This window comes from Antechinus flavipes, chromosome 3, assembly GCF_016432865.1.
Source record: "Antechinus flavipes isolate AdamAnt ecotype Samford, QLD, Australia chromosome 3, AdamAnt_v2, whole genome shotgun sequence".
Classification (NCBI taxonomy): domain Eukaryota; kingdom Metazoa; phylum Chordata; class Mammalia; order Dasyuromorphia; family Dasyuridae; genus Antechinus; species Antechinus flavipes.
Genome location: NC_067400.1, coordinates 64,783,997 through 64,805,569, shown reverse-complemented (window position 1 = coordinate 64,805,569; position 21,573 = coordinate 64,783,997). Strand labels below are relative to the sequence as shown.

General features: G+C 40.7%; 1 protein-coding gene and 1 long non-coding RNA gene across 2 annotated transcripts in view; one reads left to right on the top strand and one right to left on the bottom strand.

Moving 5' to 3' along the window:
• Window positions 1–8,202: 8,202 nt before the first annotated feature.
• Window positions 8,203–9,335, bottom strand: LOC127553114 (uncharacterized). The gene is made up of 2 exons (XR_007951660.1): window positions 8,455–9,335; window positions 8,203–8,359 (listed from the first exon to the last, which is right to left on the bottom strand). It is a non-coding gene; the product is annotated as an uncharacterized LOC127553114 (long non-coding RNA).
• Window positions 9,336–9,394: 59 nt separating this feature from the next.
• The window catches only part of LOC127553111 (probable hydrolase PNKD), a 29,889-nt gene continuing 17,710 nt past the window's right edge, over window positions 9,395–21,573 (top strand). The window contains exon 1 of the mRNA XM_051983565.1: window positions 9,395–9,642. Coding sequence (XP_051839525.1) covers window positions 9,473–9,642 — 170 coding nt within the window. The 5' untranslated portion in view covers window positions 9,395–9,472. The remainder of the gene's footprint in view (window positions 9,643–21,573) is intronic.

The window sequence follows — 21,573 nt, the reverse complement described above, 5'->3', positions numbered from 1 at the left end:
GTAGAACTTGATTTTTCTCCAGGAACTGGCCATAGTGGATTCTTTCTAACCATACCAAATCCTTTCCATGCGTGGGCATTGTGAGATTGACATTAGTTAGGTTGGAAATCGTTTTTGCATGTATAGGGAAAAATACTAAGTAAAATGCCAATAAAATAAATTAAAATATGCTGATTTGTAGGAATCCTATAGGTTCCTATATATTCCCACAGGTTATGTGGAATACAATTGGGTAGCAAGAGATTCAGATTATCTGGCCAGTCAATGTCCTCATGGCTACCTCAACTGAATGACTTTAGGGTTTAAGATATAGGGCTAAGAAGGGGGTGAAAAAAACCTTCCACACGAGGACTGGAATTCTATTGTGTCAAGTCAACCAGTCTGTCTCCTGGAGTTTGCTCACAGATTAATAACTTAGTATAATATGAGTTCCCTATTTTCTTCCTCCAAGATCTGGAAGAATCTTGGTATGTGGAATTATTTTTTGCATTTTTTTTGAGAATTCAGATTCCTTACACTAAGATACAGGGATTCTTCCCTGCACAGGAGTACCACCCATACAGAGTTCCATTTTAGCATAAACCACCACGTGGCTCCTCTGAGCTGCTGCTGCTCCAGCTCCTCTTCATTACCTCTTATGCAGGTATGAATTTGGACTGCTTGATGGTACCCTATCTGAGTATCCCCTATCTATCCCTCTGCAATAGTGGAAGCAAATAGGTCTGAGTTTCCTAGAATTCCCAATCTTCTAATGCATTGGCCCAGGTTCTATCTCCTCTCTTTTAGTATAAGATTGAAAATAGGAGGAGGAAATGAAGCAGAGTTAAGTGACTTGACCAGCATCATACAGCTAATAAATAGTTGAGGCAAGATTGAGCTCAGGTCCTTCCAGGAGTGGTGCCACATTCTTGTGAAAAAAAAATCTCCTTTTTTTCAATACTAACTTTGTGGGACTCACACAATCTAAAGACGTTATAGATTAGAGTATATCTACAGAATGGAATTTTTTTTAAAGCAATCTGCCATTGCTAGCAAGGTCTGAAATTCCATCTCCAGTGGTTACACAATTCTGTTAAGATCTATGTCTTCATCTTCATTTTTGCCAAGGAAACAGATGTGTCCAGAGGCCATCTGCAGAACAGCTGCTTTCTATTACCATCAGCCTTGGTATTCCTCCACATCACTATCCTTTGCCCCTCTGATTGGAGGAGACATGAGCTTCAAAACCTCCAATTAAGGAAAGAATTCAGCTCATATATATTCTAATTTCTTACCTGGCTGCACTTTGTTGATCAATTGTTTCAGTGGGGTTCAACTTTGTGTGACCCCATTTGGGGTTTTCTTGACAAAGATCTAAAATGGTTTGCTGTTTCATTTTCTAGTCCATTTTACAGATGAGGAAGAGTTAAGTGACTTGACCAGCATCATGCAACTAATAAGTACTTGAGGTAAGATTTGAACTCAGGTCTTTCCAGGATTGGTGCTTTATCTTTCCAAGTACGGTTCCTCCCTTCTCTTCCTCCCTTTAACCTTGCATTTCAGTTTCCGTTTATATGTTCTCCTTCTTCACTGAAGCCTCTTGAGGGCAAGAATTAACTGTCTTTCCTTTTTACATTTGTATCCCTAGTGCTTAGCATAGTATACAGTAGGTCATGAAACAAATATTTCTTGACACATGCTTTCTGCCCAATCATCAATTGAGACCTGAAATAAACATCACAGAAAGGTCCCTGATACATTTTTGACATCATCCTTGCTGCCTCTAGGCAGGGTGTGCCCATAAATTCATTCTATATATTCACTTTCTCTGTTCTCTCATTTCTTTTCTGGAATGATTCTTGGCAAATTCATGGATTTTTCCTTTGTATTGTTTCTGGTTGTTGTTCTGCTACAGTATCTTGTTTCCTAATACAGAGAAAATGAGAGCTGTGGCAAACAAAGTATCAACATTTTTTTATTACTGTTTCTTAACTTTATGCCAGTGCCTAGTCGTTAAAAATATCCTGGGGCAATTCAACGCCTGCCCCACAGTTCCTCTTCTATCTGGCGCTTAGCAGATCCAGGAAATTGCAGGGGAAAGAATAAACTTGAAACTTGGGTTACACCAGCAACTACCCCCATGGATACTTGGAGGGGAACTGGGGGCAAAGATTCATTGGAAACAAAGTCCAAATATCTTCAATGTGCTGAACCTCTTAACCCCACCATGATACTTAAAGGTGGACATACTTCCACAGGGGATCACAATAAAAATAAGGGAAGAAAGACTCCTTATTATAGAAAAGAATAAAAGATGTGTCAACTGAGTATCAGTGTTATTTGTTAATGTCTCCTAGTTAGGAAGACAATGGTATGATTTTTCCCTGGCCCTTTGAATGTCTGGATAGGACTTCTTCCTCCAACCCTGAACCTCAGGCATTGAAGGATGATTTCCATTTATGATGGAATCCTACAGTGTCAAGAGTCTGAGACCCTACAGGACTCTAACCTGCCCTCCTCTGACTAGGTAGTCTATTGTGAATAGCTTTTCCCTTAGGATATCAATATTACCCATAATTCTAGCAAATGACATATTTCTGGTGTGTCCTTAAATTAAGTGGATTCAAGAAAGTGATACTACCACAGGCACACTGACACACGGTTGCGAAGAGATTTGAATTGGTCCAATCATACAAATCATTTAGTCTCTATCTGCCTGAATTTCCTTAATTTTAAATAGGAGAAATAATAGCACCTGCCTCTGAGGGCTATATGAGGATGAAGAGAAGCCCTCTGAGCTTTTCTTGAGTTGCCCTGTTTTGCAAGATGCCTCTGAGTTACTATAATTTGCTAATTGATAAGGATTAAGTGAGAAAATATTTATAAAATCTTTAGTACATTGCTGGGCACAGAGTAGGCACTTATTAAAGGCTTGTTCCTCTCCCCTTTGCATGCTTGGTTTATGCCCCAAGAAAGTCAATGAATTTTTTTCTCTTACAGTCCCAAACTCTTCATTTCAGTCTAATCACCACAGCTGCCAAATTGTTATTCCTAAATCACAATCTCATGATGTCATCTCTCTATACAACAAACTTCAGTGGCTCACTGTTATCTGTTTGGCATTGAAAGTCCTTCTGTGTATCCCTGGGAGATGCACTTTACAAAAATCTTTATAGCAGTTGACATTTATAACACTTTGAGGCTTGCAAAGCACTTTACAGATATTATCTCATTTGATCCCCCAAACAATCCTATTAATACTAACTTCATTTTGTAATAGAGAGGGAGGGAAAAAGGCAAGGCTCAGAAAGGTTATGCTTTGCCCAGGGTCATACAATTAGAAAATGCTGAAAGTAAATCCTTTTGGGGCTCATAAATCCCATCTAGTCTCTTCCTGATGACTGAGGAATCTCCCATGGAGATGTTTAAGCATAAGAAAAAATATCCTGCCTGCAAGAGGGGCTTTCCACTAAGACGGCATAGAAATGAATAAAGGAGGATATGCTTTAATTTTTTTTTTTATTAAAGCTTTTTATTTTCAAAACATATGCATGGAAAATTTTTCAACACTGACTCTTGCAAAACCTTCCAAATTTTCCCCTCCTTCCCCCCACACCACCCCATCCCAGATGGCAAGTAATCCAACATATGCTAAGCATTTTTAAATACGTTAAATCCAATATATGCATATCTATTTATACAATTATCTTGCTGCACAAGAAAAATCAGATTAAAAAGGGAAAAAATTAGAAAGAAAACAAATTGCAAGCAAACAACAACAAAAAGAATGAAAATGCTTTTGTGATCCACACTCAGTTCCCACAGTTCTCTCTTTGGCTGTAGATAGCTCTCTTCATCACAAGATCATTGGAACTGGCCTCAATCATCTCTTTGTTGGAAAAAGTCTCATCCATCAGAATTGATCATCATATAATCTTGTTGTTGCCATGTATAATGATCTGGTTCTGCTCATTTCACTTAGCATCAGTTCATGTAAATCTCTCCAAGTCTCTGAAGTCATCCTATGGATTGTTTCTTTTCTTTTCTTTCTTCCTTCCTTCCTTTCTCTCTCTGTTTCTTTCTCTTCCTTCCTTTCTTCCTTCCTTCCTTCCTTCCTTCCTTCCTTCCTTCCTTCCTTCCTTCCTTCCTTCCTTCCTTCCTTCCTTTCTTTCCTTTTCTTTTCTTTTCTTTTTTTTTTTCTTTCTTTCTTTCTTTCTAAGGCAATTGGGGTTAAGTGACTTGCCCAGGGTCACACAGCTAGAGTTTGAGTTAAGAGTTTGAAGTCAAATTTGAACTCAGGTCCTCCTCTGACTTCAGGTCTTAGCTCTATCCACTGCGCCACTTAACTGCCCCCCTGCTGATTGTTTCTTATAGAACAATAATATTCCATAATATTCACATACAATAATTTATTCAGCCATTCTCCAACTGATGGGCATTCACTCAGTTTCCAGTTTCTTGTCACTACAAAAAGGGCTGCCACAAACATGTGGGTCCCTTTCTCTAAAGAAGGGAATTTTAAGTCCTAGAATAAAAATTTTTGATTTTATTTTAGGAGCAGGAAAATTCTGTCCAACCCTTATCTCAGAATAGGATCATTCCGGGTTGAATTTCCCAGTCCGGAGGTACATAAGTTTCCTCCTTTCCAAGAGAAGTACTCCCTGTACTTACTGAATTTACTAGTTTCCCAGAGCGCAGTGTTTTACAATATATTCCTATCCTGGCTAGACTCTTTCAAGTTTTTTATCAAGAGCTTTCTCTCCCTAAAAGCTCCGCCCTAATCCTGATCCGATTATCTGATAAATACAATTGCAACACTTCCTGTGACATTCTTCTGGCTTGCCAACTCACTGCCCACGCTTGGAAGTAGCAAAAGACCTAGGGAAAGTGGGAGTGAGGAGCCATTGGGATTACAATAAATGAAATGAGATATCTCATAAATCAAGGGTCTTTTGAAAGGGAAATCATAATGCTTTGCATCCTTTTCTATAGCAGCTTTCTCCCTCTCTCTAGAGGCCTCCTTCTTAAAAAAAGAAAGAAAGAAAGAAAGAAAAAGAAGAAGAAGCAACTATTAATATCTTTTGTTTTCATGTCTCCTAAATTTCTCTCAGTGTCTCTGCTATTGCATATAAGAAACATTATTTTTTAAAGGAAAAGAAAAAAAAGGGGGGGGGAGTGGAGAACCAGTGGACTCATCTATATATTGGAAAAAGTCTGAAAATGTATGTAATGGTTCCTTTTGGGTTGGCAAGGAATTGAAAATTGAGATGATGCCCAATTTTTGGAGAATGGCTGAAAAAGTTGTGTAATATGATTATACTGGGATACTATTGTGTTATAAGAAATGAAGATTGGATTCAGAAAAAATCTAGGAAGACATAACAAACTGATGCAAAGTGAAGTGAGTTAAACCAGAAGAACATTGTACATAGTAACAATAATATTGTAAAGATGATTAACTATGAAAGACTGGTGGTCTTATGACTAGTGGACAGCTACTCTGACCAATACAATGATCCAAGACAATATTAAAGGATTCAGGTGAAAAACGTTATGTACTGAGAGAGAGGTAATTATCTCAAGTCAGCTTGGAGCATATATATTTGTTTCTTGCTTTGTATTGAGTTTTTTCTTCCTGTAACATGGCTAATAGGGAAATGTGTTTTGTATGATTTCACATATATAACTGATATCAAATTGCTTGCCTTCTGAATTACGGGGGAGGGGCAGGAGGGAGAAATCAAATTTGTGTAATGGGCTGAAGCTCTTGAAGCTCTCCTAGAACTGAGGTCCCAAGCAGTTGAGGCTAATTAACAATTGGACAATACTGTATCAATATATGCTTGGAGAAAGAATGGCCCCGCCCACTCTCTGTGCAAGTTTGATGTGTTGTATGGGAGATTGTGTAGAGGATTTGGGAGGTGGCGTGTGAGAGCCAGAGGCATTGCTGGCCGGATTCCTGTCTCAATTGCTCTCATTTCAAATCACCATTCCCCTTCACCTCTACAAAGAATAAAAATCAAGGATTTTCCCTTATTCTGACTTCCTGACCCCAGCTGATTTTAAAATATGGGGTCATCACAAATTTGGAACTCAAAAAAAATTTAATTGAGCAATTAAATCTAAAAAGAAAATATAGACAATATTCCACACCTAGGAGCCTTCCATTTTTGCAAGGAAATAGAAAAGTCTTCTTAAGTCTCTTCTTTAAAACTAAGCTTTTCATTCATTGCTGAGTATTTTGTGTTTGTAATTTAAATTATTGTAGTCATTGTGTATATTTTCCCTCAAATCAATTAATATAAATGTTTATTAACTGCTACTATATAGCAGGCAGTGTCTCTGTTCATTTCAATTTGTGTCAGTTCATGTAAATCTTTCTATGCTTCTCAATATTTATCATATTCATTGTTGCTTACAGCACAATGATATTTCATTATATTCATGTATCATAATTTGTTCGGCCCTCCTCCAACTGATGGATATCTGTTATATTTCCATTTCTTTACTAGCACAAAAAGTGCTGTTTATGAATATTTTGCTAGATACAGTGGGAGTTGGAACTCAAGTTGAAAAACTCAGATTAACATAAAGGAGTCCGGTTTATTCAAGCCACAGTAGGCTTTACTGCTTTTTGTTTAGTAAATATAATCTCTATGTGAATCTGTAATTCTTTGATTCATAAGAAGTTAGGGAAAAGAGATTAGGATCCAATGGGAATGGAGGTAAACACATAAGTTTAAATCATGCTCAAGATTAGAACTCAGGGGGGAACTAAAAGGAAAGTCTGAAAAATGCAGGAACCAGGAAGATACTGTTTGCATATGTACAGAGGAAAGATAAAGATAGTCAAGTTTTAAAACTTCATATTTGCACAGTTTTTCAGGTGATAGCTCAGGGCTGAATGTACCACCACTTGGTGATATACATATATACCACAGCCAAAATAGCTAATCAAATATTCTCCCTTAATGTCAATATAAGCAAAGACTCCTATGGATAGGACACAATCCTCTTTTTGCATCATATTGAAAAGAATACAAGGTATTCTGAGAACGGGAAAGAGAAGGGAGACATGTTCTGAGCAACAATTCCTCCCCCAAAAGAGGGAACTAACTCCTAATACTAGGGCATTTATGAGAATTTACCCTTCAAGGAGAAGGATAAGAGAAGGGACTTTCTTTGGAGCTTCCCAATGATGAGAGAGGGAGGAGAGTTTTTAACCTGTGGCTCATGAATTTGTTTGTTTGTTTTTTAATTTTTATAACCATAACAATTCCAATATCATTGGTTTCCTTTGTAATCCTGTGTTTTATTTTGTGAGTTTATAAACATTATTTTGAGGAGGGGTGCAAAGGCTTCACAGAATGCCAAAAGGGTCCATAACACACAAAAAAGTCAAGAACCTATATATCATATGGAGACCCTCATTTATCAGAATTTGAGAATGGCCTGTGATTACTGAAAGCAGGAAGCTGGGAAAAGATGATCTTTGGAGGGTCTAATAAATCTTTCCTCCATCAGGAAATAAAAAAAAGCAGACACCAAGAAGCAATATGTCATCAAAAGGGAAGGTCAACATTTTCTCATCTTCAGTATGGTATAGTTAAAAGTCCAGTGACCTCAGTGTCAAAGAACCTGGATTTGAATCCAATTTGTTTTCCTGATTACAAAATGCTGTGGTTGGATCAGATGATCTCTAAGACCCCTTCTAGATTTAAGTCTTATGGTTCATTTAGTTATTGCATGGGTCAATGGATGTTTGATTCAACCAGTTAAGATAAGGCTGCAGAATGCTCCAAAAAATGAGAGGGATAGAGGGGAGAGAGGATGGGTGGGAGTGGGGAAGGACAGGGAAAGGGAAAGGGAGGAGAGGGAGAAAATAAACAAAACATACCTTCTAGCCTCTCTCGGTGTCCTTGGTTTTTGGAAAGGAGGAATAGGGAGAAAAGGGTGGGGGGAAGAGAGGGAAAGGGAGAAGGAGAGGGAGAAAGAAAGGGAAAAGAAGAGAGAGAGAGAGAGAGAGAGAGAGAGAGAGAGAGAGAGAGAGAGAGAGAGAGAGAAGGACAAGGAGAACAAAACAGACTTTTCTAGCCTCTCTCTGTGTGTTTGGTTTTTAGAAAGGGAGGAAGGGGGAGAGAGAGACAGAGAAAGAGACAGATAGAGAGAACAAAACAGATCTTCTAGCCTTTCCGGTTCTGAGAACAACCAAAAGATACTTCCTTCTTTCCGTCCAAGAGAGCAGTGTCCTTTATTTTGAAACTCCTGTTTGCAAAAACCTTCCTTAGCTTAGCTGGGAAAATCAGCCTGGAAGATTTGGCAGTTCTTCAGATAAGGGGATAGAGCATTCCTCACCTGTACTTTCAAAATGCCTGCAGTCCTATGAAATCAAGAAGAGGCACAAACATATAAGGCACAACATATAAGAGGCACAACAGGCTCTGGGAACGGACCAGGAGGGCAAAGAGCACCCACCTCCTTTTCCTATAAATAGTCACCGCTTTGCAGCCTGGTTCTCCATTTGGTTCTCCAATCCACTGACTCCTTCTCGGTTCTTCCCTCCTCTTGCAGAGTGGAGGTGTGAGGCAGGAGTGGGGGAAGGGGAAGAGAGACCAGGACAGAATTCAGTCTCGAGTGCTCTGGGCACGAGAGGGAGTGGTGGAAAGACAGAAGATTTGCCTAATCTGCTTCCCGCCTCAGTAGTCTCCCAGTAGGAGAGGTAGCGAGCAGTAGCTGTGTGCAGCATTTCCTGTCCTTCCTGGATCAGGGGACAGAATGAACTTGGCCCCTGGCCTCGAATCTCATATTTTTAGCTTTTTCCATCCCCTCTCAACCCCGTCCCTCACTGTCTCACCTCAGCCCACCGTCGCATCTGCTCCCTCCCGGCTTCACGGCCCGATGTGTTTGAACCTTTTCGAATGCACACATTATTTGAGTCTTTTTTTCCTGCCTTCACCATCTCTGCACCAGAGCTCAGCAACCTGGCGCAGAGCTCTCTTCCTGGAGGATGCATTCAATAAATGCCTGTTGAATTGGAGTCCAGTGAACAAGACAAGAGGGAGCCCGGGAAGGGAAAAACGGGTCTCCCAGTCAGAAACCCCCGGATAAGCCACATATTTGGGGATTTCAAGGCTGAAGTCGCAGCTACAAGTCCCACTCCCCTATATTTTTCTCCAAATCCCCTCCCCTCCAAATCCAAATCCTCCTCGGCTGGGGGCAAAGTCAGAACACCGCCCACTGCAACTGCGTACAAATGACATCGGCCGCCTTAAAACCTGTCGGTGCAGGTCTTCTAGTTGGGAAGGGACAGCAAGCGGGGGAGGTGCTTGGCCCTAATGTCAATGGAGGGGGCGGGGCTGGAACCTCTAGGTCAAGGCTAGGGGCGGGGCCGGCCCCTGTGGTCCACTGTGTGGGAGCCCAGGGCGGGCTGTAGCCTAGCAGCGCCCCGCCCACGGCCCTCCCTCTCGGGTCCCCAGCAGAGCCGGCCCCCAGCATGGCCCTGCTGGGCTGCCCAGCCACGTCGTTGTACCCGCTCGCCTGCTGCGGGCTCTTCTTTCTCGTTCTCCTCCTGCTCTTGTTAACCCGGACCCGCTGCGGCCGAGCCCGCTGGAGCATCCCCGGGCTGATCATGGCCCGCAGCGAGAGGCTGCTTTTTCGGATCGGGTTAGTGAGCTGCGTGAACGCGGAGGAGGGCTGGGCAGGGGGCTGGGAGTCGGAGGAAGGGAGACTGGGCCTGGCGAGGACGGGTACGAGGGATGAGGCGGCTGGGGGAGGGGGGCGGGGCGAGACAGACTGCGGGAACGGGAGGGGGGATGGCAGAGATGGGGGAGCTGGAGAGCAGAGACTGGGGGCATCCAGGAGAGGGGATGGCAGAGACTGAGGGATGCAAGAGAGGGGAAATCAGAGATGGGGAGCTGGAGGGCAGAAACCAGGGGATCCAGGAGAGGGGAATCAGAGATGGGGGAGCTGGAGGGCAGAAACCGGGGGATCCAGGAGAAGGGAATCAGAGATGGGGGAGCAGAAACTAGAGGATGCAGGAGAGGGAAATCAGAGACAGGGGGAGCTGAAGGCAGACTGGGGGATTCAGGAGAGGGGATGGCAGAGATGGGGGAGGGGCAGAGACCGAGGGATGCAAGAGAGGGGAAATCAGAGATGGGGGAGCTGAAGGCAGACTGGGGGATACAGGACAAGGGATGGCAGAATTGGGGGAGCTGGAGAGCAGAGACTAGGCGATCCAGGACAGGGGATGGCAGAGATTGGGGGGCAGAGACTGAGGGATGCAAGAGAGGGGAAATCAGAGATGGGGAAGCTGGAGGGCAGAAACTGGGAGATCCAGGATTGTGGATGGCAGAGATGGGGATCAAAGGCAGAGGATGTATGGAAGGAATTGGCAGAGAGAGGGGAGCAGAGAAAGAGAGGGGGGGAAGATAGGTGGCAAAGGGGGGATAGAAAGAAAGTAATCAGTAAGGTAAGGGAGGGGAGAGTAAGGAGGTTGGGGAGAAAGTTGGGGTAGATAGCAGTGAAGTAGCTGGGGAAGGGGCAAAAGAGAGATTGAAAAAGCCTGGGAAGGGGTGGGGGGGTGATACAGATAATGGGGGCAGGGAGGACAGTCCCTGTAGATGAGGGAGGAGGGGCACTGGCTTGAAGGGAGGAGGTGTGCTAAAAGAGAGGTGATGAGCTTGTGGGTTAGGGAGAGGCCAGAATTGCCAGGCTCCAGACAGTGGTAAGGCAGTGAGGCCTGAGTTGTACTAAGAAGAAGCTTGGGAACCTGCCCTTTTCTCCCATCATCGAGGGAGAAGAGGCTGTATGAATACTTGGCTGGAGCCTGGCTTTGTCTCTCATTTGAACAGGTTAAATAACATAACCCTTTTCTTTTTTTTTATTCTGGCCTGTGGTCACTGAGAGAGACCAAAAAGTTAAAGATTGTGGGATCTCCAAATGACCACCAAATTTCACTGACCAGACCCTCATTTCTTGTTTTATCGCAAAATTCCCAAAGACTTTAGGTCAGCCCTTGATTGAAAACTCTTTCTTTCTTCTCGTGATACAGAGAGGGATCTCTTGACCAGATCCATTTCCCCCTTCCCAATCCCCTCCTCTTCCCCCACTCAGGAGAAAGGCAGAGATGGAAGAAAAGAACAGGGAACTAGCAGATTTTTAGTCATTGCTCTTCCAAGCAATGAAGGTCTTTCTCTTTCTGCAATGGGGGTAGGGTGGAGTAAGGAGAGAAAGAATATTAAATACATCAATGGCACAAAACAAAGGAGAAACCATGGATTTCAGCTTTCGGGCAGAAGTCTTGATGTTCTAATCGAATTTTGGAGGCTGAATTCCATATTCAATGGGAATCCAATAAAGGAATAAGCTGAGAAGGCATGTTTGCAATATCTCCCAGTGCTCTGCTTGATATCTCAGGACATCTGATGCAGTTCCTAGATGCTTCTTCGTTATAGCTGTCCAGTTAGTACTCCATAGAATACATTTATACAACAGACATTCCATTTGGTCTTGTAGCAACCTTGTGAGGTAGCTGTTATTGTTAGCCCCAATCTTCAGATGACGAAACAGACTAAGTGACATAACTAATATCTGAGTCAGAATTTGAAACTAGTACTCCAGAAGCAGGGTTCTTATTCTAGCATCCTTTAGTATTCCATATATTTGACTTGAAGTACAATATCTCCAACTCAATCAATTGCTACTCTGATAAGGGACAAAGATGTGAAAATTCAGAAAAAAAATTGGGGATAAAATGCAGTTTTAGGATTCTTTTCCAGGTTTTCCTCCATATTATTCATATATCTAAATATACTGTATGTGATCATTTTATGAGTAGATAGAAGTTTTGTGTATCAAAATAACAAACTTTAGTGCTATAAAGAACATTTGAAAATACATATGTAGTGTGTGTGTGTGTGTGTGTGTGTGTGTGTGTGTGTGCTTTCCTCCTCTTCCCCTCCCCTTCTTGCCCTGATTTCCATTTAAAAACAAAACACCATGTTTCATCAGCATTTCACTTCTCTACTTGGATGGGTCAGGATGGCTTCCTTCTAACTCCCAACACTCATGAATTAGAAAATATGCAGATGATTCGAGGGACTTGAAATGAGACTTGTGACAGCAGAATTTTTATCCTCACCAAAATCAGAATTCTGAGGGCTTGGGCATTCTAAAACTATTTGGTGTTTTAGCGGATTCTCAATTCAGTGAATTTTCTTCATTCTAAATGTCAAAACCATTCTGGTCCACATATTGCCGAATGCTCAGAGCCAAACAGGGTGTCTGGCTTATAAACTCCCAAGCAGAGAGGTCTTCTGCAATCATGGCTGGAACCATGGGTGGAGTTGGAAACATGGGAGGAGCTGCTGGTCTTGAGGGGTGGTGGTGACAGGAAACATCAAGGAAATAGGCAGGTGCTGGTGCTGTGGAGAGAGGCCCACTTAGGCAGGAAGGATGCAGGGGAGAACACAAAGGGACCCCAGAGGCTGAGATTTCAGCAGGAAAAAGCACAGGAGATGGGGGTGGGGGGGTTGGGCAGGCTGGAAACCTGGATCTTGTATGGGGAAACTGAGTGACAGAAGGTAGAAAAGGGAAGCTCAGACTTAGGGAAGAGGCAGTCTTTGAAGATGGGGGGATAGGGGAAGAAAGGGATGAGGGGATGGTATAGGGGAGAAGTATTTGCTTCCCTGGGAAGTGTAGGGATAGGTAAGGAGACCTGTGTAATCTCAGCCATTTTGCAGTGAGGATCAGAGATGATATGTTTTATCTAATCTCATTTTTCCTGATCTGCCTTATTGCTAATACCTTCTCCTTGAAATGATCTCCAATTTATCTTGTTTGTGAATAGTTCTCTCCCCCTCCCCCAATTATACTGTGAGTATCTTGAGAGCACTTAGTACAGTGTATGCACACAGTAAGTGATTAATAAGTGCTTGTTGGCTTATGTACTTGCTAAATTCCTGCCCCTCTCCTGCCCTGTGTCAGACCTACCTTCTTTCCAGCCCCTGCTGTTATTCATTAAGCAATTATTCTAGTTGCCTCTTTGAGGAACGGAAGGTGAAGATGGGGAGAGGCAGGGAGAAATACAAAGATAAATAACTTTTCTGCTCTTAACAAGTTTATAATCTATTTGGGGAAGTAGAGCCATACACAAGTAAAGGGAACAGAAAGGAAGAAATTTTAAGCACCCATGTGCACACTCTGTGCTGTATTGTTGTTCCTTCTTGAAGAGGACCGTGATATCTGGGAGATAGTGCCATGACATGCCAGTGAATGAGATTTAAATGAGGGACAGCTGTACAAAGTCACCTGCCTCATTCTCTCTTCCGGAGCCATCTGGGTCCAGTGATCAGATACAGATCAGGACAACTGGAGAGGGCCCTGGATGCACTGGGAGATCTTGGCCTTTAAAAATATATTTTTTTATTAATTTTTTTCTGATTACACATGAATATTAACTTTTAAAATACACATTTCTTTATGAGTCATGTTGGGAGAGAAAAATCAGAACAAAATGGAAAAAGCCTGGGGAGAAAAATAGTCATATCCTGTGTTGATTTGCATTCAATCTCCATAGCTCTCTTTATGGATGCAGATGGCATTTTCTATCCAAAATTTACTGGGATTGCCTTGGATCACTGAACCTCTAAGAAGAACCAAGTCTTTCCTGGTTGATCATTGCACAATCTTGCTATTACTGTGTATGATGTATTCCTGGTTCTGCTTATTTTGCTCAGCATCAATTCATGTAAATCTTTCCAGGCCTTTTTAAAATCATCATTTTTTATAGAACAATAATATTCCATTACCTTCATATACCACAGCTTGCTCAGCCATTCCCCAGTTGACAGGCACCTATTCATTTTCCAATTCTTTGCTACCACAAAAAAGAACTGCTGCAAACATTCTTGCACATGTGGGTCCTTTTCCTTCCTTTATGATTTCCTTGGGATACAGACCCAGTAATGGCACTGCCGGGTCAAAGAATATGCACAAATTGATAACCCTTTGGGCATAGTTCCAGATTGCTCTCCAGAAAGGTTAGATCATTTCACAGCCTTTTTAAGCTAAGGCCTTTAATAGGTCCCAGTTTGACTGAGGCAATGCCCAATCAGTGATTAAGGCTAAGTAGCAATTGAGACAAAGAATGATCTCTTTCACCTAGTCAAAAAACATATACACACACACACACACACACACACACACACACACATATATATATGTCATTTGATACATACATTTATACTATATGCTGAATGCCATCCTCATGGGGAGGTCCTGCTGCCTGACTCAGTTTCTCCTTTCTGCTGTCTTTGTGGAAAGTAAAGGGAAAATTATATCCTCTAGAAATATAGCTCAAAAAAGCTCTCCTTCTGTAGAGAGACAGCTAGGTTTCTGTGTCCCGTGGACTCAGAACCAGTTGGATTGGTAGTGCTATTATTATTTCACATTATTATTATCTCTGTTTTATCATTATCTCTGTTCATTTCTTGGTCTTTTTACTAGCTGATAAGCTCCAATCCCAGGCCTTGCCTTTAGCTAAATTTTCTATCTTCCCTAATGCCTAACATTATTCTGTAAGTAGTAAGCTTTTAATGAATACACAAGAAATCAATATGGTAGAATGGAAAGAACACTGGAGTTGGGTTATGATCTGATTTTTAATTTCGATTGATTATTGCCTAGTGACCTTAACAATTTCATGTCTCAGTTTTTTTCATTTGTAAACTAAATTGGACTGCATAATCTCTAAAGTCCTTCTGCCTTTAAACCATATGAGAAAGTTTGTGAAATTCAGGTTGAGTTGAGGCCTTCCAGCAAGCTGAGAATTTGGGTAGCTATCCAAGAACTAGATTCTGTATCAACAGAATCAAACAGGGTTTGTTATTTATCCAAAAGGAGAAACTCTTGAGTTCTTTTTCATTTTATGAATTTGCCTTCTTGCTACATTCTGACTTCTTTTGTGTCTTGTCTTTTCAGACAAAGAGACCACTGACTATCATGTGTCTTGCAAAAGGCAGCTCACTATCTGGGTTTGATAAGAGCAACTGACTTGATTTCAACTAGAAAGTGAAGTGAATGTGGGGTGAATGTTGAAAACTATCTTTGCATGAGTGAAGCGGGGGAGGATGGAAAGAATTAGAGTGAGTTGCCAATAACCCAGCATCCTATGCTTTTAAACAAAGAAAAAAAAATTATTAACAATTTTTTTGAACTTCACATTCCTTTCTGAATATATCACTTCCATTTATAGAAAACCATTCAATATAACAAAGAATTGTTGTTTGTCCTTCATTCTTGAAGAAGACCATAACATTAGGAAGATGATGTTATGATTTGCAAGTGAACCATCTGGGTCCAGTGGCCAGATATAGATCAGGATAACTGGAAATAGTCCTGGATATAGTGGGAGACATTGGACTTTTCAAGCTAAGGTAATACCCGTTCACTGTTATGGCCTCTTTTACCTAATCAAAAAAAAAAAAAAATCCACATGAGAGGAGAAAACTCTTAGGGTTTCTGGCTAAACAGAAATAATTGCTATTTACACTCACTCTGACAAAGTGAGACTTGGGCTGGGCCCTATTGTTGGCTAGTCAGTGAAGAGCCAAAGTGATTTGGGTTTAAGGCACGGTCCATAAAAAAGAAATCTAGCCATTAAACCCCAAGATATCTTGTTAGGTTTCAGTGATCAAATGTTATATTACTCTGAACAGAGCATCCCCATTCTCTGGATATGATTCCCTATGTGGACAGAGGGAGAAGAAGGAGAGACGGGAAGGAGAGAAGGGAAAAAGGAGAGAAGGAAGGAAGGAAAGAAGGGAGGGTGGGATGGAAGGGGGGGTGGAATCCAGTTGGAAACGACCAATTGGGTCCCCATTGGGGTAGCTACACTGCTCACAGGTTTTGTCCTCCATTTTCAAGAAGAACAAAGAATAAATATAACAAAACAAAAAAAATAAATATAATAAAACAACAAAGAAAAAAGGTAGCTCAAGAAAACCAATTAGCATATCAGAGTTATGTTGTATGCCATATCCATAAGTCCCTCTGCCTTTATAAATAAGGGAGAGATCATGCTAAGTTTTCCTTTATATATGGAGTCTCCCATGTATCTAGTGCTAAGATGCCATAAAATTACATACCTCCAATGGCTAAGATCATGTGGCGTAATGTAAAGGTTCTGGGTTCTTCCTCTGGGTTTTTGTTTGTTTGTTTGTTTTTGCTGAGGCAATCAGGGTTAAGTGACTTGCCCAGGGTCACACAGCTAGGAAGTGTTTGAGATCACATTTGAACTCAGGTCCTCCTGACTTCAGGGCTGGGACTCTATCCACTGTACCACCTAGTATCCCTTTCTTCTAGTTTAAAGATTCTTAACCTTCCTTATGTCATGGACCCCTTTGGCAGTAAAGTTGTTGGACCCCTTTTCTCAGATTAATATTTTCAGATGCATAAAATAAAAGACAAAGTATTACAAGGGAAACCAGTTTTATTGAAATACAATTATCTATGTTTTGTTTTTTTAATTCATAGTCCTCAGATTAAGAACCCCACACTACTAGTTCCTCTTTTACAGCTTTTTGAACCTCAGTTTCCTCACCTGTAATTTGGAGATAGATATTTGTCAGCATACTATTTTGCAAAGTATTATATAAATTTTAGGTATTATTATTATTAGGAACAAGGACTGAGATCATGACTTTTTTTCCTATATCTCCCATAGACCTGATCCAATATTGGGCTCGTAGTCTGTATTTAATAATAGTGAATTGTTTTGAACTGATTAGTGCCAAGCCTGAGGAGAAAGAAAAACCAAAGCTAGATACCTTTGTTGAGTTATTAGATGGCTGATCTTTTCAATAAGCAGGGATGAAGACACTAAAAAATAGCCTTTGTAAAATGTATTGATTGTAAGGAATCTGGGTCTTTTCTGATAGAAAGACAGGGTCTTTCTATCTCTCCAGATTTTATCTCTTTTTGTGTCTTTTTTTCATTCCCTTCCCATCCATCTCTATATCCTCTATACCCATCTCTTTCCTGAAGATGTGGTTGTTTAGTCATTTTAGTTGAATTTGACAATTTATGACCTTATTTGGAGCTTTATTGGCTGGTTTACCATTGCCTTCTCTGTCTCATTTTAGAGGTGAGAAAATGAGACAAATAGGGTGAAGTGATTTGTCTAAATCATACAGATAGTAAGTATTTGAGGCCAGATTAGAGTTCTGGTCTTCCTGACTACAGGTCCAGTGATCTGTGCACTGTACCACTTCTTTCTTTTTTTCTACCCATACTTTCTGAAGGACTATATCCTCTGCATTCTTATTTTTTTTTGCCCTTTTCTTGGGTATAATCAAATTCTAGTCTCTTTCTTCCATCCTTTCTCCCCAAAAGGCACATGAGAGTCCAGGTAACTTCATTTCCTGAATTCTCTAATTTTTTAATTATGGAATCACATAATGATAGGGTTGGTAGGAATTCATGTATATATAGTATATATGTATATATCATGTATGTGTGTATATATATATATATATATCATGTAGTGTAATCCATGCCCAAAGAAAGTCTGCTTTACAATATATCTAAGTGGCCACATAACTTTCACTACTACTGAGGTAGCCCATTTCACTTTTGAACAACTGTAATATTACAGTTATTAGAAAATATTAGAAAGATTTTAGAGGGTCCTTCCTTGAGATTTGTGTATAGACTCTCTTCTGGGAAGAATATCAACTGTTTTTGGAGCAAAGATAAGTCTTGACTGAAGCAGAAAAGCAAACATCAGTATTCTAAACCAGGTGAAGCCAGCCTAATGATTCAGGTTCAAGGGTTAAAATACCATGAAGCACTTGTGGGGGGAAAAACTCCAATTAAATACCATTTTACTAAATCAGAGATTAAAAGAAACCAGAAAGATACACGGTTAAGATAAAATACTACTCAGTTCCTCCTGCAGAATCTAAATAGCAATACCCAGAAAAACATTCCCCTGAAAGGAAGAAAGAGTAAAACGAATTTTCCATCCTTAGTTTCCCCTAGTCTGTCTTTTTATACCTCAGACTACAAGGAAGAAAATAGCCACCCTGCCCCCTTAAAAGACCAGCTTGCACTTTGTAAAACAGGTGATACTTATACCACAATTGGTACTTTATGCAAATCACCACTAAATTTTCCCTGCTTTCATTCTGTTTTTTATCATTCTTGCTGGTAGCTCCCCTTGACAAATGTTTTAACTGTTCTTCAAACATAGTTGTCATTCTTTTTTTTTTTAGCCCCTTTTCACCGTGACAAGAACAAAATACCTCATATTACAACTTTCATTCTCATATCTTACCAACTCTTACCAAGAGGATTAGACTTTTTTTTTCTTTTAAAAGAATTCAGAACCAACTAAGACACTGGTTCAATAAATAGGACTTGTCACCAGGGTTCAGGATAGTTCTCTCTCCTACATCTTCTTAGAACCCCTCCCTTCTGTCCTTCAGCCCTGGTTAAGATTTCTGTATTTGGTATTCTAGCTAAAACAGGAAAAAGCAAAGAACTAATCCTCCAAAATCCATTTGTTTTTAAAGCTGACATATGATAAGTATGATAGCTAGTTAGAAGGGAAGGAATAAGGAAGCAATGCAAACCAGAGTTGATCTGAGGTCCCACTGACCACTGGGACTTCCCTAGCCTGAGCTTGGAGTTGATAGAGAGAGGGGAATGAAAAGAAAAAAAAAAAAAGACTTGGGAGAGAGAGAAACAGAGACAGCGAGACAGAAGAGGATATATATAAAGAAGGAGGAGAGAGAAAGGGAGGGAGAGGGAAAGAGGGAGAGAGAAGGGGGAGAGAGGTAGAAATACAGAAGCAGTGAGAAGAGAAGAGAGAGGGAGGGAGGGGGAAGGGAGGGAAAGGAGGACAGAGAGGGAGTAGGGAAGAAAGGAAGGGATGGATTAAAGGAGGAGGAGAAGGAGAGGGAGAGAGAGAGACAGAGAGAGAAAGAGAGAGAGAGAGAGAGAGAGAGAGAGAGAGAGAGAGAGAGAGAGAGAGAGAAGTCAACTGGTTGGAGGTGAATTCCCTTCTCTATGTTATCTCCTCCTTCCCTTCCTGCATCTCCAAAAGAAGGAAACCCTCTCTCTTTGCCCCAAGCCATCCCTAAATCTGGCCCAGTGGATGTAGCTACTTGGGATCCTTAGATCCTGCCTTTGCCACTGGATGGGTACATCTATTGAGAGGGAGGAAGGAGGAAGGCTCACTCAATTGTTTATGTCACTGTTTGACTTAAGGTCTAGGAAAAATGATAGAGGAATTTGTCTCTCTCTCTCCCTCTGCTTCTGTGAGTCTGTTTTCTGAGTTCAACCAAACTTGTGTACTTCAGAGTTCAATAATACCAGAGGCAGCATCGATAAGCAGACATTTTGCATTCTGTGCTCTTTGTTGCATGGAATAGTCATGGTTGACTCCCCATCCCTGAGTGTCTGGCTGGTTGTTGTGGTGGAAGGAGGCGGGGAGAGGGTAATTATTTCAGGGCAACTGGTAGATTTTCTCATTTTGTTGCTGTTTCCTAGCAGAGAGTTTTCTCGTAGTGTTGGTTCATGTTCTGGGAAACTTGATTGGGAAACTTTTATTTCTTCCCTTAAATGCATAAGATTGACTTCAACCATTATGCCTCAGGTCTCTCAGCTTTCCAGGGTCTGTTTCTTTCTCTTGGAGAATGAAGAAATTGAGCTAGAAAGAAGGCAGAACCTCCCCTTGGAGCAGAGAATTCAAGTTTTTTTCAACTTTGGGTCTTATGATCTGACATTTATGAGTGAGTTCATGTGTGTTTTTTTATTGAAGACAATGTTAAACTGAAAACAAGAATCCATTAGCTATTTAAAGACAGGAATTTTTTTTAAAGTAGAATCTCAGTTGGAAAGACCTCAAAGGTCAGCTAGGCCAGTTTGTACTTCACTAAGAACTCTCTCCACAGCAGCTGGGCAGGCTAATCTATTTATTATGTGTCTTGTATGTTTAAAAACAAAATGAAAAACAATTCCTGACCTTAAGTAGCATATGTTCCTTCTTCATATTCAAAAAATGGAGAATGAAATTTAGGAAAAACAGCCAAACTGAGCTGTAAAGGGAACATAGAGCATGGTAAAGTGAAAGAAATGCTAAATTTAGTGTCAGAGACCTATTCAAATCTAGACTGTGCCATTTAATTGACCTTGAATCAGTCATTTTCCTCTGGGCCTCAGTTTCCTCAGCTGTAAAAGAGGATTGGATTAAATGCCTTCTAAGTTCTCTTTCAGTACCAAGACTATATTCCTATGACTTGGAGAATAATCTGTATTTCTTTTTCATTTTTATATGCCATTTCAACCCTCTCTTACCCAAATTAAATCCTATCTTATGAAAAACAACTGATCAAAAATATCCTCTACAATGATTGAATCTCACTCTGTATACCATTATCTGCCCAAGTAGTCTTTTGCCTTTCTGCAGGAGATAGGAGATAGCCTATACTTCCTATGACTTTTTCCAATGTAAGGATATTGATTATACTTCTTCCAACCCATTTTAATTTGTTAAAACATAAGAAAACATCATGAATAGATTCCAGAAATATGCTAAGTTGAATTGGAGTTGTCCTATTGGAGAAACATAAATTTTAAGTGTAAAGCACTTTTTAAGGTTATGGTACTTGTGGTATTTGAGACTGAAAATAAAAAAAAAATTGCCAACAAATTTATTAAAATACACTGTGGAAACAATCTCTCATTTTGAATTTTCTATCCTTTTCCGTGTACTTCCAATACTACTTCTCCTCCTTAGTTGTCTTCCTCCCTGTCCACTTTTGCTGGATAATCACTGATCTTTTTCTCCCTCTTTATCCCAGATTCTTTTATCTTCCTTCCAAGGAACACCCTATCTGCACCCCCCAGAATTCCTTTGTTCCCAGATTGTTGCCTCCCAAATCACAGAATCTCATACTCAGAAGACATCTCCTGTAGTCATCTACCGAGGAAATCTACATCTAAACAAAAATCCTGTCAACAAATACACTTGATCAGTGGCCATCCAGCCTTTACATGCAGAATTCCAGTGATGGGTAAACCCCATTCCAAAATAACCCACTTTGTTTTGGAATGGGTTTTGTGTGCCTTTATCCAACCTTAATATCTCTACTGACTTCCAGTTGCCTTTGGTTATTTTCACCTGCAGGTTCTCTAGGCTTCTCAAACACATCCAAAGTATGTTGCCTCCATATTTCCCCATTTCTTTTAGTTCATAACTTGGAGTCATTCTTTACTCTTTTCCTCACCTCCCAAATCCAATCCATAGCTTAGACTTAGCAGGTCTACCTCCAGAAAACCTGGTCCCCTTCTCTCCATTCACACACCATACAAACACCATCTCAGACTTTGTTCCAAAATGAGAGTTTGTTTCCACAGTGTATTTTAATAAATTTGTTGGCAATTTTTTTTTATTTTCAGTCTCAAATACCACAAAGTCACTTTTTTCCTGAAACTATTGTCAAAGCTGCCATATTGTTTTGTTCTTAAACTTCTACTGCTTCTTTTACCTTCTTCATCTTCTGTGTATCTGCCAAGATGGAATCTCACTCC